Below are 15,335 nucleotides of genomic sequence, written 5' to 3' on the forward strand. Positions count from 1 at the left end.
AGGACTTTGCTTTTTGCCTACTCTTTATTCCCTTTCTTACACTCTCTACAGCTCCACCTCTCAGACAGTTGACACACAGCCCAGATCAGAGTTGTACCCCACTCCTACCACGCATCAGGAAGGGGAGATGCAGGTGGAACTGTGCACATCCCAGAACAGGCAAGGCCAAGCTTCTTCCAGTCACTGAGACATCTTTAAGAAAGTAAATGTTCTGTTCTCTCTGTTGGGCTCTCTGTTGAAAAATTCAAGGTTTCCATGCTCTTTTAGCAAGGACTGGCTGATACTACCCGCTGTACTGTGCTTCTCTGGGGGCTCTTGAAATGCTGAAGCAAACACTACATTTCAGAGGACCAGTGCCATTTATAAAGTTAGTGGATAGGAGTTGTGTGTGTAATGGCAGCACTTTCTTAACCAGTAGCCCCAGGCTGGGAACGTAATTTCCAGGGAGAAAAAAACCCAAAAAAATAGAGTAGAAACTTAGTGCTTCCAGGCTGGCAGCAAAAATCATTTATTGTGGGAAAGCTAAGCTTGAAACCACTAAACCCCAGTAATTTCCATCCACTCTCTCTCTCACACGCACAGAGGTACATGGAAAGAGATCTTTCTGAATTAATTTTCTTAAAAATGTAAGGCATCCTGATACCAAAAGGAGCCCTCTGCACCCAGGGAGACTCTAGTGGAATGTCCCACAGACATGAATGCAGCTCTTAGCAGTTTCTGGTTTTCAAGACAGCTGGTGTGACCAAACTGAATCCAGCTTTAAACAGGAGGAGGGCATTGGCAAGACGCTTTCAGTAACAAGGCCTTAAATCTTAGTTTATTCTCTGTACATAAGAGCTCTCATCTGCAAACCTTCTGGTCACACAACGTGGCTTTTTATATTTCCCAGCTTTCTCTTATGTAGAGATTGATTAAAGCTATTCTGGGCTACGTTGTTATACCAGACATGCCACAGTTGCATCTGAGTGTCCCCCGTTTATAGCGATGAGTCACGAAAGTAACACTTTAAGTACTTATCCGTGCTAAAACAGACATGCTAAAAACTGCTTAGGTCGAATGCCGTATAAATGTTTCACATATATAAATAATAAGTAAATAAAATATATAAAATATTAAGACAATCTTTCATAAAGCACATTTCTGATGATCTGAATTCTAGTTCCATGGTCTGTATTTAACACAAAAGTACTTTTTTTCCTCAGTGGGTGTAAGAGGAGAGCTGGGTGTCTGAGCCTGGTTGCAATCTGCCAGTAATAGAGCTATTTATATGTGGTTAGCACAGCTTTCTTTTTTAATGAAGTTTTTGCAGACTGAGTGACACCAAATAGTAGAAATATGTAAGCAGAAAAACATGCAGTGAGCACAGGGAACTGGAACATGGTGTTTTCAGTGGTTAGAGAACAACTGCTAGAGAGTATTTCTGCTTAGGAAATATTTAGAAAAACATGTTTGTAGCTATAATAGCTGTAACTGGAAAGCACCACACAGTTTTGCACTGTGCAGAGAGTGCCACCCTCTGCTTCTGCAGGGTATGAAGCCTTTCTCTTACCCAACTCTTCCTCTTTCGCTACTCCAGTTCTTTCTCACACACAGCTTACAGGAATACCCTGCAGGATGGGTAACTCTGCAAATGGTCTGTAATTCCCTGTTAACTTTAATTGTTAGCTCAGCTCTTTAATTTGGAATTATATGCCTCTTTTTTGTTGTTGTTTTGTCAGAGCAAAGCTGAATAAATTTGCTTTTACCTTTTAGGGGCAAGGCCCTGTGGGTTCTTGAAAAACACAATTCCTATTAAGGTCTGAGAGAGCTTACTTGGAGAGAAGGTGGCACAAAGCCCCTGCACACAGCCTAGTTACAGGGTGAAAGAATGCTGCAGCCAGCTGTGGTTAAAGGACTCATTTGTGGTACCTTCTGATTTTTATATTGGAAGAATAAAAGAGTGCTTTGCAAGAGGAACTTGGATAGACTTTGGGATACGCCATAGGCACATTCTCTGCCAGAGACAGAGACTGCAGTTTACAAATTTACTGGAATCCCCGCACTTAAAGGCCTCATTTGTGTTAGTGTTTGACAGGTTTTCTGCGTTTCTAAACAACTGCCACCATATTCCCCTGTTGTGCTAAAAATTATGTTACTGATGATAGACATCTTTCAGTATGAAGGATTCTCTTTCTCACTCAGGCAGCCTGTTTAAGCCTTTTGCAGCTTTGTGCCATGCTTGGGCAGCAGTTCTCAACAAGTGGTTATTCCTGTAGCTGGGGGGCTTGGTGCCATGTGGCAACTAATAAGTAAAAAAGACATACTTTGGAGCTTTACCCAAGCAATAAATTGTCCTAGAGGAATGGGATCAAAGTCAAGAAGTAAACATAGACAAGTACTCCAACAGAACAGCTGCATTAGTGACTCAACAGTTCTTGAGTTCTCTGCAAGAGGCTAAACTCCAACTTTTTATGTTCTTAAAAGAATACCAGAGCAACGGATTGAACGAAGATTAAGCATTCAAGTCTTCCTCACTGTATGGTCCTTGAGATCTTCTGTGGAGGAGTACCCAGCAAAGATCACTACTAAAGAATTTGAAAGACTGATTCATACACATGAGTTCTTGGGGATTCCTCTCAAATCTCATTCTGTTAACGTCCCTTTACTCAGCTCTCCTTTACCCATACAAATCCCACATATGATTTACAAGCTCAGTGCTGAACATGTACATCCAGCCAAGGTCAAACTTCAGGCCGCATCACTCCTGAGCCACAGCCTAGGATTGCCCACTCATACAGGTATCTGGCTCAGGTGGCAGAACAGCAGGAGGCTGCTATTCTCTAGATCCAAGTACACTCTCCAGATACTTGTGCAGATCCCTTACCAGACTGTGCTTGTGGATCGGTGAACAGTAAAAGAAGTTTCATTCAGTAGAGCCTCTAAGAAGATTGCACTGAGGCACACACTACATAGTTCTACTTGATCAAACTCATTTAATCCCTATCTCTGATCATCGGGCTTGCTAGCTTCTCTCACGTCATGCATCTGCACTTGAAAATAGTCTTCTTCCTTAATTACTTTGTAATGTTCTCTTCCAAATCATGCCTCAAGGGCTACCTCTGCTTAATGTGGGAGGAAAACACCCAGTTACTGTCACCAGCAATGTGCCAGGAGCTCGGTTATCAGGTTTGCAATTTAAACAATTTAGACTTGCTGATGGTTTGGGTTTAACTATCTTCCTGACCTGTTGAACAGCCTCATGTTTTCTCGAGAAACAGCTTCATGGCACCTCCCATATGAAGATAGGCTGAGAAACTTGGGGCTGTTCAGCCTGGAGAAGAGAAGGCTGCGTGGAGACCTCAGAGCAGCCTTCCAGTATCTGAAGGGGGCCTACAAGGATGCTGGGGATGGATTATTCATCACGGACTGTAGTGATAGGACAAGGGGTAATGGGTTCAAACTTAAACAGGGGAAGTTTAGATTGGATATAAGGAAGAAATTCTTTCCTGTGAGGGTGGTGAGGCACTGGCATGGGTTGCCCAGGGAGGTTGTGAATGCTCCATCCTTGGTGGTGTTCAAGGCCAGGTTGGATGAGGCCTTGGGTGGCATAGTTTAGTGTGAGGTGTCCCTGCCCATGGCAGGGGGGGTTGGAACCCTAACTATTCTATGATTCTAAGATACTCATATTAAGGATGATTTGGATAAGTTGATAAGAGGAATACCTGGAAAAGCAAACTAGGTATGTATGTTTACCTGGCAATTATATTTGGAGTGACAATATGATGACTTTTTTCTCTATGAAAATAAGAATGTTCAGTTTTCTGAGCTGGGGGGTAGCCATGACACCTTCCATGTGTCTGGTGTTCCATGCCCATTTACTGAACAACATTCCGGTCCATACAGAGACTCTAGCAGGGTTAGGAGTAAAATCTACCCAACTGATAAACTCTCGAGCAACCCCCAAATAATCCCAGTGTCACAAAATAAACTACTGTACTACTGGAAACATCTAGAAAAGCAACATAAGTGTAGGAGGAAGCAGTGGTGCAAAATACCACTCAGACCACCAGGTCCCAGTGCCCTGCAGGACTTCTGGGATGCCCCATGCTGGAAAGATGCTAAAAACTTTTAATGACCTATTTATGACAAAAGGCCTACCGGGAACACTGTGAGCATGTCAACAGGACGTGTCATTGAAACCCCCTGACTAACCCAGTCAATGGTAACACTAATACAGGAACGTGAATGATCAGACAATGAAGGCTGCGAGGAGCGCATCGCTGTTATGCACAGGTGTAATTTCTAATATACGTACAGGTTAATTTTCACGTATGCAAGCCGGCTGCCGTCGATAAGCACCCTTGGCCTGGCCCGGGCTCCGCCCCGCAGCGGGATCCCCTCAGCGTACACAGCCTCATAGCCCCGGGTGCCCCCCGCGCTGAGTGAAACCCAGCCAGGGCGGCGGGAGCCGGACGAAGGCGCTGCTCCTCCCTTCGCTCCCGGAAGGGTCCGTCCGGAAAAGCCGCCGTCTCTCCAGCGGGCCCAGCGGCACCGGCCGGCTCCTTGGCTGCACCAGGCCGCCAAGGCTCCCTGCCGAGGGGCGTGGGGCCCGGCTGTGCGGCAGCTGCGGGGCGGAGGGGTCCGCACCGGGTCCGCACCGGATCCGGCCCTCGGCAGCGGCGCCCGGCTGGCGGGGGAGGGAGAACCGAGTTGCACCGCCACGCCCTCCCCTCCCCTTCCTTTCCCGGGGGAGGCAGCGCCACGTCTCGGGCAGGAGCTGGCGCCGGGCAGGCTGCCCCAGGTCTGCGGGGTCTCTCCGGGAAGGGTGGCTGCGGGGCGCGGCGGCGGCTGAGGTGCGGTGCCCGTTGGAGGTGGTCTTGAGCGGCCCGGCGCTGCTTCAGGCCCGGGGGGTGCGTTCGGGGGCCGTTTTCCCTCGCTCCCAGCGGCCTGCCGGGTTGCGGGGAGCTGCCGGTCCGGCCCGGCTCTGTGGGCTTCGGCTCCGGGCCTTCGGGTCTTTTTGCTGGCACCCGAGAGGCACCTGGCCCCTGCTCAGGGACCTCTGGGCCGTGTCTCGCCGAGCGGCTCTCCGGTCTGTGACTGGGTTCCCATGTTATCTTGGTTATTGGTGTTTTAAGCAAAATGGAATGCTTTCGGACAGTTCCTTTTCCTGTGAGGTTGGTGCTCGGTTCCCGTGACGTGCATACATCTGTGTGCTTAGCACAGAGATACAAAGGGACTCTGAGGCCAAAGTGCTTTCACCTTAATATTTGTGAATGGGTTGTACAGGAGAAAGCTGTTCTTCTTGACCCTGATTATAAAAAGGTGTTTTATGGCAAAGATAACACACCGTCTAATGTTGGCTGGATTTTGCCAAGGTGTAAGCAGTCCAAATTGTGCTTCCTTTTGTCTGTAATACCTCTTTGTGCCTTGTGTAGTATCTACTTGTTGTACAATTGCTGTTCTTATGGAAGTTTTATTGTAAGCTTTATTATACGGAAAAGCTTTTAAAATCAATAACAAATCTCAGCGAAGGTAGCAATCTTACTGTTTGGCTGAGGGTTCTCTCTTCTAAGTGTGCTCCAGGTTTCTGGCTCCTTTTCAGCTCACCTACCTAAGGGTCACCTACATAATCATCGAGTCCTGTGTATCCTGAGCTGTTAGCAGCCTTAGTAGTGATTTGAAGATGAGTGGTGGTGGTGCTGGGTGACCAGGGCAGTTTGATAAAATAGTTACACAAGTACTTTCTGCAGATACAGAGGAACGTTGTTAAAAATATTTGTGTTCATGTAAAAATGCAGTTTAAATATTCCTGACTTGACACTCCCCCCTTCCTTTCCGCTTTTTCTTAACTGGGGATTTCTGTTTCATTAGTAAACAGGAACCATAGCATCTTGTAATCTGAATTAAGCTAGCAGTAACTATTTGAACAAAATTTGATACTTGAAGTGACTATGTACAACAGCTTCTGTCACGTTGTATGAGTTGGCTGGGCTATACCCAAAGATAACAACTGAATGCCTGGAGAGTCTTTTGCAAAGTCTATAGGCTGTGTTTGGAAATCCTCCTCTTGACTGGCCACAGGAGAAGGCTGTGTTGAACTGCAGCCCAGGACCCAGTCTAACTGCCACTGCATGCTTGAATCAGTAGAGCAGCTCTGTACTGTGGTACATACTCATTGCTCTGCAGACAAGTAATGATGTAATTTAATTTAAAAAAATAATTTGAATTCCATACGGCAATGTAACTAAGGTTATTGAAACTGAAGTCAGAGTAGGTCCTTGAAATAAAATATGTGGTGTGAAAGTCCAGACTCTTAATTTACAGAGCAAAATGCTACTCTGAATACTGACTCACTTATTAAAGCAGAGGCCAAAGAGGCATTTCCATTAAAAGGGACACTGATCTTAAACCAATTGTCTCACAGAATATCTTGTTGCCTCATTATACTGGTGTATCAGTGCTACTTAAAAAAGTTGTTAAACAGATCACTCCATCTTCATAAAAGCTGGATACTTGGTTGTATTTAATTGTCTCTGTTACTATCCCATGTCCTGGTTCAGTATGTTGAAGTTGGGCTGGTGGGTAATCTGTGAGCATGACTTTCTTTTTAACTTGTATCTTACAAGCTCAAAGAAATGTTTGCATATTTACTACATTTTGTTTCTAAAGGATGCAGCTCCTTGGTGATTACAACTTTGGCTGTGAGCTGTTTTCATGATCTCCTGGAATTACCAGCTGCCTGCTGCACACCAACATCTGTGAAGTTTAGAGCTGTGCTCCTGGGTAACATCTTGATGCTGTTGTTGCAGATGGAGAGAAACAGGACTTGGTAGTTCACTCAGAAGCAAATTATTCAGAAGAACTTTCCAGGGATCTGGATCATTTTTACCATGGACTCCTCATCTGTCCAGCAGGATGTTCATTTGGAGAACAGAAGCAGTAGTGGGGCCCCTAGCACCTCTGAAGAGCTTTTGGATTGTAAAAACAAGTCAGATTTGCCAGTTACAGCAGATGAAATTAACAGTAAGTTATGTCATATGTATCAAATAACTTCTAGTCTTATCTACAGTCATATGTTTTGTTGTTCAGCTGATGCTGAAAGATGTTTTTTTCCTTGAGGTCAGGAATTTCTTGTACTGCACTCTTAAGTGAGTTTGGTGAAGGCTATGGCTCTATCTATGGGAAAACTGTCTTTTGTTTTAAAACTTAATCTTTCAAAACAAAACTGTTAAGTACTGTTGGCTGCCATTTGAGTGTGTGTTATGCAGGGTGTTACTCTGTTTTCTGAGAGTGTTTCCAAGAGCATATACTTGAAATTCTCTAGAACTAACAGTTGTGAAATGTTTGTTATGCATGACTGGAGTACTTTATTCTGCCAAAAGAAAATTTCCTAATAAATTAAACTGATTAGGCAAAACCCAAAGTGTATTTAAAAAGTCTCCCTAAACTTCCATGTATGGAAGAAAGGTGCTGGCAGGTACTCCCCAGATTATCTCAAAATAACTTTTATATGTAGACTAGCTCTGTAATAAAATAATTATGCAGGTGTTTATAAAACACTTCAGAGGACACTGATCTGGGTAAATTATAGAGCCAAATTTAGGTTGAAAGGCATTTGTGTGGGTTATCTAGTCCAACCTCAGGCACAGAGCAGACCTAGTTTTGAAGCTGGATGAAGTTGCTCGGGGCTTTGGCCTGTTGAATTCAACAGCCTTTCTACCCATTCCAGTACTTAACTGCTTTCATTGTGAAAATCTTTTCTTTGCATGGAATTGAGACCTCCATGTCTCCACTGCAGGTATATAAGGATATGGTGGTAGATGGGTGGAGGGGGTATTTATGTTGTGGCTGCCTAGATACACAAAAGTACAGAGGTTCCATATATAAAAGGAGGGGATTGTGTGATTAAGTTGTTAGTCCTCCACCCTCTTCTTGTACCACAGATTTGTCATCTTGTCACAGGTAAGAAAGTAGAGGCCTAAGACTTTATTTGCATTTCTTACACTTCCCATTATTGGTCTGGCAGTGTATAGTTATATGATGATTCATTCATCTTTTATGAGGTTGGAGATAATGCATTCCTGTTTTCTCCTGTGCTGAACATCATCCAAACACTTGAATTGTGGCTTACAAATAGGTAGTGTGTCTTTTTACTGTTTTCAATCTAATTGCATCTCCTCCTCCACTGTTCTAAAAAGACTGCAGCTGTATTGACACTACTGCAATAAAATTACTTCAAGGCAGCATTTAGATTCTGAGTGTCTCATAGCCTCAGGAAGTTGCCAGGAAACCATTTTTTCAGAATGTTGCTCCAGCATCACTTTTGTATATGTACACCACTCACAGCTGTGAAAATAAAAATGTAAATAAAATATAAACCTGATGCAGTAGTAGCTGCAGCTTCTGAAAGACGGGCAGAAACAATATTTCTGAATGTGTGAGGTATCTTCTTATGTTTGGCTTCTTGTGGCTATTCTTAGCACTGATACCTATTTTTAAATATACTTTTGACAGTCTTTTAGTTTTAAAATGCCTTAAATTCTGACTTCAGTTAGTTATTAAAAAGACAGGCCTGTCCTCTGTCCTGCTTTGTATCCTTGTTGCACCCATCCCTTCCATTGTGCCTGCAGGTGTTTTTGTGACCACATGGTGAGCTAAATCAGAGAACTAATTCGAGCTAAAATGGCCTGAAAATGTTCTCTGAATGACAGATAAGATCCTCAAAAGTGCTTTAATTGAAATCTCAGAGAGCTGATGAGATTTGGCAACATGAGGCTGGGAACTTTTTATTTTTACCCACATTCAGTTTCCTTGTTCCCTTTTCTCTGAGCTGGTTCACTGTGCAGACATCTGTGCTGGCTTAGGGGAGGATGAACTGCAGAGGTGGGAACAAATGGTTAGGGGTGGAAATGTATCTTTTCTTTTTTAAACCGCTCTGAAGTAAAATTTGACTGCACTTAAAAGGAAACCTTTTGCTTTCTTCAATAACAAAAGGGGAAACAATTAAGAAGTCTTACCTTCCTCCTGGTACCTTTCTTTCCGTACAGCTTATTTAATTCCAGGATGCACTTTAATTTTCTCCACATACATGAAGGATAATAGCTTTATTTTTTAATTATTCTGCTTTCAGGAGTTTGTAGTGATACATTGTATGGAGAGGGGAAAATCCAGTAGCAATATGTTAAGGGGCTGATCTAAATCAATAATTAAAATTTTACTTAATTGTAACTGGCTTTCTGGCTACAAAGTATTTCTGCATACGAATCTTAGAAACACTTAGTTTTGGGAGGATCTGTTTCTCAGTTCTGGTTTGTTCAGGGTTTTTTTTATGTCCTTCCCTCCCCAGCTTCTTTGAGCAGGCTTAAAAAAACCTAAACTGCTTATTCAAGTCTGTAGCACTGACAGGAGGAAAAAATAGAAGGAGGAAATTTGACTTTTCCACTTGCAAATACTTTGTGATCATAATGTTAAATATTTTTTTATCAACTTTGTGAAACAGTAGTGGAATCTTCCGTATTATTCCAATGCATTCCAGTTACTCCAGTGATACATGGTGTGGGAATGAAAGGCAGTGACTATTTTGGTACCCTGCTTATTTGAGATCTATAATAATGCCTTTAAAATTAGATACACAGTTTTGTTGCAGCAGCAGTTTCCTAAATGTAAGTAGTTCCCAGCCAAGTGAAGTAGAAGTGTATGAGAGCTCCAAAATACAACTGGTTTTGAAGATGCATTTTTCCTGATGGAAAACAAAATTAAATATTAGTAAGTGGGGATAAAATTGGCATTAGAGTGGTTCTTTAATTGCCTTTTAATTGGTAGATTTATTGTTTTCCGACCTGAGAGCTTTGCTGCTGTGCTTTTGATGAAGATGCCCTATTTGAAAACATGCAAACTTTGTTTAAAATTGAGGAACTCTGCTTGGCCCAATCTGGAAGTGGGATGGTGGATGCTTTCTCCCCAGTGCCCAGCAGCATACCGAATAGCTGAATCATTCAGCAGAGGCCCACAGTTGCTGAGTCTTATTTGTAGTAGGTTGCCACTCAGTGTGACACAGATCACATTACTTACGCTTGGTGTTTCCTGCTTCTAAACCTAATAAGATTTAAAAGCCTATGTGAGGTTTTGAAGATACCTTATGATCGTTTTTGAGGTCCTGCTTGAAGGTAATGTAGTAAAGCAAATGAATGGTACTCCTGGTCTTTTAAAATGAAGAATCAGAAGTTCTTTATGAAGTTTCTCCTGCAGTTGCTGTTAACAATTTCCTTATTCTTACAGACTGAAGGTAACAGTGGTAGCACTGTATTTGGGTGGAGGTGTGCAGATAAATGAGGTAGCTTAAAGTGTAGCTCAGTGAAACTTTCTTTTCCAGCTACCAGTGTTAACATCAATGAAGTGCCAAATGAAGAGGGAAGTCTGGAGATAAACTGCAAAGCGGATGCCTGCCAGAATGGGCCAGAGTCGCTCTTCCCTGACTCTTCTGTATCTTTTGACCCCACCAGCAGTGCACAGGGTCAAGAGTCATCCCCAGGTGTGACTGGTTTCCATGGCAGCCTAAGGAAGTCTCAGGGAACTAGTGCTGAGGGCATAGTTCTTAGGAAAGAAGCTTTGCAGTCTCTCAAACTAAGTCTTCCCATGCAAGAAACTGAATTGTGTAAGCATCTGTTTATGGTGGTGCCCCTGCTTTCTCTTGCTGCATAAAGCTTTTTACTCTGAGCCTGGCTCTAGACATCTGTAACATCATTTAAGCTTGGACTAAACTTCGTTTTTGCAGTAAGCTTTCACTTTGAACTAAAATTCGTTTTCTTTCAGTAAACCACCCTCTGCTGCAGCTAAGGCACGTGCCCTGCTGTTTAAAAACTGTTCTTATGCTGGAGGGGAGTTTATGCTTTCTGGGGCTGAAGCTATTCTAATCCTCTTGATTATTAGGAGTAACCAAAAAACCCAACAACACACACACCAGCAGAACCAGGTGGTTTTAAGCTAAGTAATAAAGGAGGGAAGAGAAAAGGGAGAAGCCTTTATATTAAGGTGCCTATTGCTGCAGGAGTTTTCTGAAGTAAGATTTTAAAAGAAGCCTTAACTACCAGGAAAGTTTAATGTGAGTTATCAAACAGTAAGAAAATGTATCTAGGGAACATCTTTCTCTGACCTGTAGGGAGTTAGTAGACTGTGTAGGTCTTGTTTAGTTTTATAATTTTAGTACTGTCAGAGGTGCAGGACAGGTGAGATTGAATGACAGCTGTAGTTATGTTCTTGCTGTTTAATCTCTTCTCATATATACATGGAGAACACACAGCATTTACAAACGGAGCAAGGGAAACACACAGCCTGCATCAGTGCTTACACAAGGATTTATTAGAAGAGGCCATTCTGAGGTGCATGCCAGTGGGCTTTCCTTGCATTCTTTGCTTAAGCATGAAGCATGTTGCTGATGGTAGAAGGGGCTTTTTCCTTTTGTATCAAATTTGCCTGTGTTGGAATTTTCTCTTTTACTGTAAAGATCCCTTTCACTTACAGGCTCAGTAGAGTCTTCACTCCCATTGGAGAAAGAAGAACAAATAAGACTTCAAGCAAGAAGACGGCTAGAAGAACAGCTCAAACAATACAGAGTGAAGAGACATCAAGAAAGAGTGAGTACCGCATGGCAGATCTGGATTCAGTGTTAGGAAGGTTGAAAACGTTACCATTTCTGTGCTCTAAAGTACTGTTTTCTCTGCTTTAAATACTCAGCAGTTTTCTCAAATGTGATAAAACATTTTTTTCCTTCCGGACGTGCAACCTCATCAGTAATGCATCATTTTGTGCTACTTAAAAATGCACAAACTGGTATATTTGTGGAGGTTGAGGGGATGAACCAAACCTAAAACTTAAGTAATCCAGATGTTCAATTTTCCTGTCATTTTCAGTTAGCTTTTGGAGTCTACCTTGATTGTTTTCAACATGTTTTCAACTGAGCCTTGCTTGATTGCTGATGTAATTTACCTTGTTTATGAAATGATGTGTGTATTTAATAATGTAGGAGTTTATGAAATAAACAGTAATTTAGTGCTTTACATATTTTGCTGTAGAACTTAACCTTTGAACTAGCATCAAATACTTATGTTCTGGAATTTATCACTGACTCTCTGCTTCTTTTAGTCGAATCAGTCTACATCCAAAAACCGACCCTCCAGCACCCTAGATCCTGAGCTGATGTTAAATCCAGAAATCTTGCCAAGAGCTAGCACTGTAGCAATGACAAAAGAATACTCCTTTTTGCGGACCAGTGTCCCCAGGGGGCCAAAACTGGGTAGCCTGGGACTTCCAGCATCCTCAAAAGAGAGAAGAAGTTCAAAATCTAAGGCTAGTAAGATCCGGTCCTTGTCTGACTACAGAACTGAAGATTCAGGCTCTAGAAACGCTACTGGGAATTTTGTGGCTACTGATTTATCTGGTGGGACTCTGAAGCAAAGCAGAAGCGGTCCAGCATCAGTTGTGTCTGAGATTAGTCTACCCTCTGACACAGATGATCGAATAGATAATTCCTCCTTGGCAGAAGATAGTGTTTCAGAGATTGATGGGAGTGAAGTGGGAATGAGGCTGGATGGAAATGAGAGTGACAGCTCTACCTATAGCAGTGTGTCAGGAAAAGGGCTGTATAACAGCTTACAGAATACAGAAGGCAAGCAAGGTATTCCATATACAGTAAATGGTCAGAAGATACATCCTGATGCAATGGGGCAATTTCCTTCCATCAGTGAGGTGCTACAGGCTGCAGCAGTGGAGCATCAAGCCCAAGAGCAAGAAATTAATGGGGAAGTACGGAGTAGGAGAGACAGTATTTCTAGCAGGTAAGAAAGATCACCATACAGCAAGGCCATTGTTAGGCATTATACTCTCTTTAGGCAGCCTGTTACTCTTCTGCTAACTTTGGATCCAGGTTTAACTTACACTCATTGTGATAAAATCTGTTCTTAACTTAGAGATTCTAAAAGAAACTGAAAGGTCACCTCACTTGAGTATGTACGTGTATCTTTAGAGAAAGATCTTTTTGCCACTGACTGTGTTTTAAATGCACTGCTAGCAATTGCTTCTGTCTGTGTTTACTTGTGAAGCAGGCATTCATTCACTGTATCCCTGATGTGGCATTGGTGTTTAAAGTCTGATTATGCAGACTTAACTGATTCAGTGATATTTATTAGCATTCTGTTCCTGATCTACACACATATCTTTCAGACCTCAAATAGTTATGAAATGCTAAGAGTCTTGTCCTAGATGCTCTTGCCCTCTTCAGCATTTAGAATGAGATTTACTTAGTCTCACAGGCTTTTGTGTAGATGGTAGGTATTAAACTGTGATTCAGCAAGCAGGTGGACAACTGCTGAAGCCCTTATCAATTGTTTATAGCTGCATGTTTTATACATGCTAATTTTTCAATTACTTTTTTTTTCTGCATTGGAATAAAGCACAATGCCCTGAGATGTTAACTTGAAATCTGTTGTTGACAATTATTCCAGCTTAGACTTAATTCTTACTGTAGTGAGAGATCTTTTTCTCTAGATTCCTTGGCTGTACATCAGGAAAGGACCATAAGGAATCCCTACCAAATACTTGTTCTTTCTTCTTTTGCAGCAGCTGTTGGTATTTCTCAGGCACTTTCACATTAAAGCTGGCAATTGCAGACAATAGTTGTGGAGGGTTTGTGCCCCCATTATGTCCATTTGTCTGCTTATAATGGGGTGTGCAGTTAGAAAATATAATGAAGTCAACCATTGCATTTCTGTAAAACAACAAATATGTGGGTGCTACACTAGATTCTAGTTGCTGCGAATGTAAGAAACTAATGTATAAAATCTTAGCATGAATATAACTTCTTTATCTCTTTGGATGGTAATGAAGGTTGTTTTGCTGTATTCTGGATCCATCATAGAGCCAGGAAAAATGTCCTAAATTGTAGGTCACATGTAGAGTCTAAGTACCTTTTAATTTCAGCTTCATTTCAAGCAGATGAGTGTTGTATTCTAACCCTTTAACTGTGTATGTGCTGTCTGTGTCTCCAGTGTTTCTATGGAAAGCTCTGTCGTGGGAGCTCATGACGAAATGTTGCAGGTTCTGAAGGAGAAGATGAGACTTGAAGGGCAACTAGAAACCCTATCACTAGAAGCTAATCAGGTAGAAAATTAATTTGAATGTATTTAGCAAATTATATCAATATGTTTAATTTTCAAGAGCCTTGTACTCATTACTTGTGGAGATTGTGTTTTCTAAAAACGTTGTTGAATAAGGTGCTTTACAAGGACACTGGATGTCACGAAGGCTGCTGTATTGCTGCCCTCCTCAGCTGGAAAGGGAGAGGAAAAATATGAGAAAAGGCTCATGGGTTCAGATGAGGACAGGGAGATTACTGAGCAATTACTGTCACAGGAAAAACAGACTTGACTTGGGGAACTAATTGAATTTATTACCAATCAAACCAGAGTAGGACAATGGGAAATAAACTCAAATCTTAAAAACACCTTCTCTCCACCCCTCTAATGTTCCCTGGGCTCAACTTCACACCTGATTTGCCCACTTCCTTCCCCCCCCCCCCCCCAGCAGTGCAGGGGCACGATCAGTTCATCATGTTGTTTCTGCTGCTCCTTTCTCCTCAGCAAAGAGGACTCCTCACACTCTTCCCATGCTCCAGCATGGACCTCCCTGTGCTGCAGGGGCACAGTCTGCCTCACCATGGTCTGTACCATGGGCTGGCAAGGGAATCTCTGCTCCAAAGCCTAGAAGGCCTCCTCCTCCTCCTTCACTGACCTGGATGTCTGCAGAACGGTTTCTCTCACATATTCTCACTCACCTCTCTGCCATTGTTCTTTTGCAGTTTGTTTTTTTTCCCCCCCCCCTTCTCAGCATATGTTACCTCAGGGGCACTACTACTGTTGCTGGTGGGCTCAGCCTGGCCGGCAGCAGGTCTGTCTTGGGGCCGGCTGGCGTTGGCTCCATCAGGCGTAGAAGCTTTGTGGTTTTTTGTTTAAAGTCATATTAGGAGATGATAAATCTGGAATAATGGTAGCAGTGTCTATAAAGCTGTATTTTTCTCTTTGTATTGATGGATGTTACATCAATTATAAAGTATTCTCCCTTACAGTGCAGAAACTTGTCTTAGTAAAAGTCCTGACATGATTACTGATGTATAACGGTACTTATCTTGTCTGTGCTTTCCTCTGTATTTTCTTTAATTATTTGAAATAGCTGTTAGGTGAGATGTAAAAAAGAATTTTTTATAAGCAAGTGGTCTTTGCCTTAGCAAAGCCATTTTGTAGGGCATCTTCTTTAATCAGCTGCTATTGTATTTTCTCTTAAGACTTCTGTATTTTGATTTTTCT

At 42.4% G+C, this 15,335-nt stretch overlaps 1 protein-coding gene across 2 annotated transcripts in view; it reads left to right on the forward strand.

The window, feature by feature from the left end:
* The first annotated feature begins 4,739 nt into the window (after window positions 1-4,739).
* Window positions 4,740-15,335, forward strand: part of GOLGA3 (golgin A3) — a 29,631-nt gene continuing 19,035 nt past the window's right edge. The window contains exons 1-6 of one of the 2 annotated variants that reach the window (XM_080628308.1): window positions 4,740-4,832; window positions 6,789-7,002; window positions 10,352-10,633; window positions 11,500-11,612; window positions 12,121-12,812; window positions 14,022-14,133. In XM_080628308.1, coding sequence (XP_080484434.1) covers window positions 6,870-7,002; window positions 10,352-10,633; window positions 11,500-11,612; window positions 12,121-12,812; window positions 14,022-14,133 — 1,332 coding nt within the window. In that variant the 5' untranslated portion in view covers window positions 4,740-4,832; window positions 6,789-6,869. The remainder of the gene's footprint in view (window positions 4,833-6,788; window positions 7,003-10,351; window positions 10,634-11,499; window positions 11,613-12,120; window positions 12,813-14,021; window positions 14,134-15,335) is intronic. The other variant, XM_080628307.1, reaches the window with a different exon arrangement.

Source organism: Psittacula echo, assembly GCF_963264785.1.
Source record: "Psittacula echo genome assembly, chromosome: 13".
NCBI lineage: Eukaryota > Metazoa > Chordata > Aves > Psittaciformes > Psittacidae > Psittacula > Psittacula echo.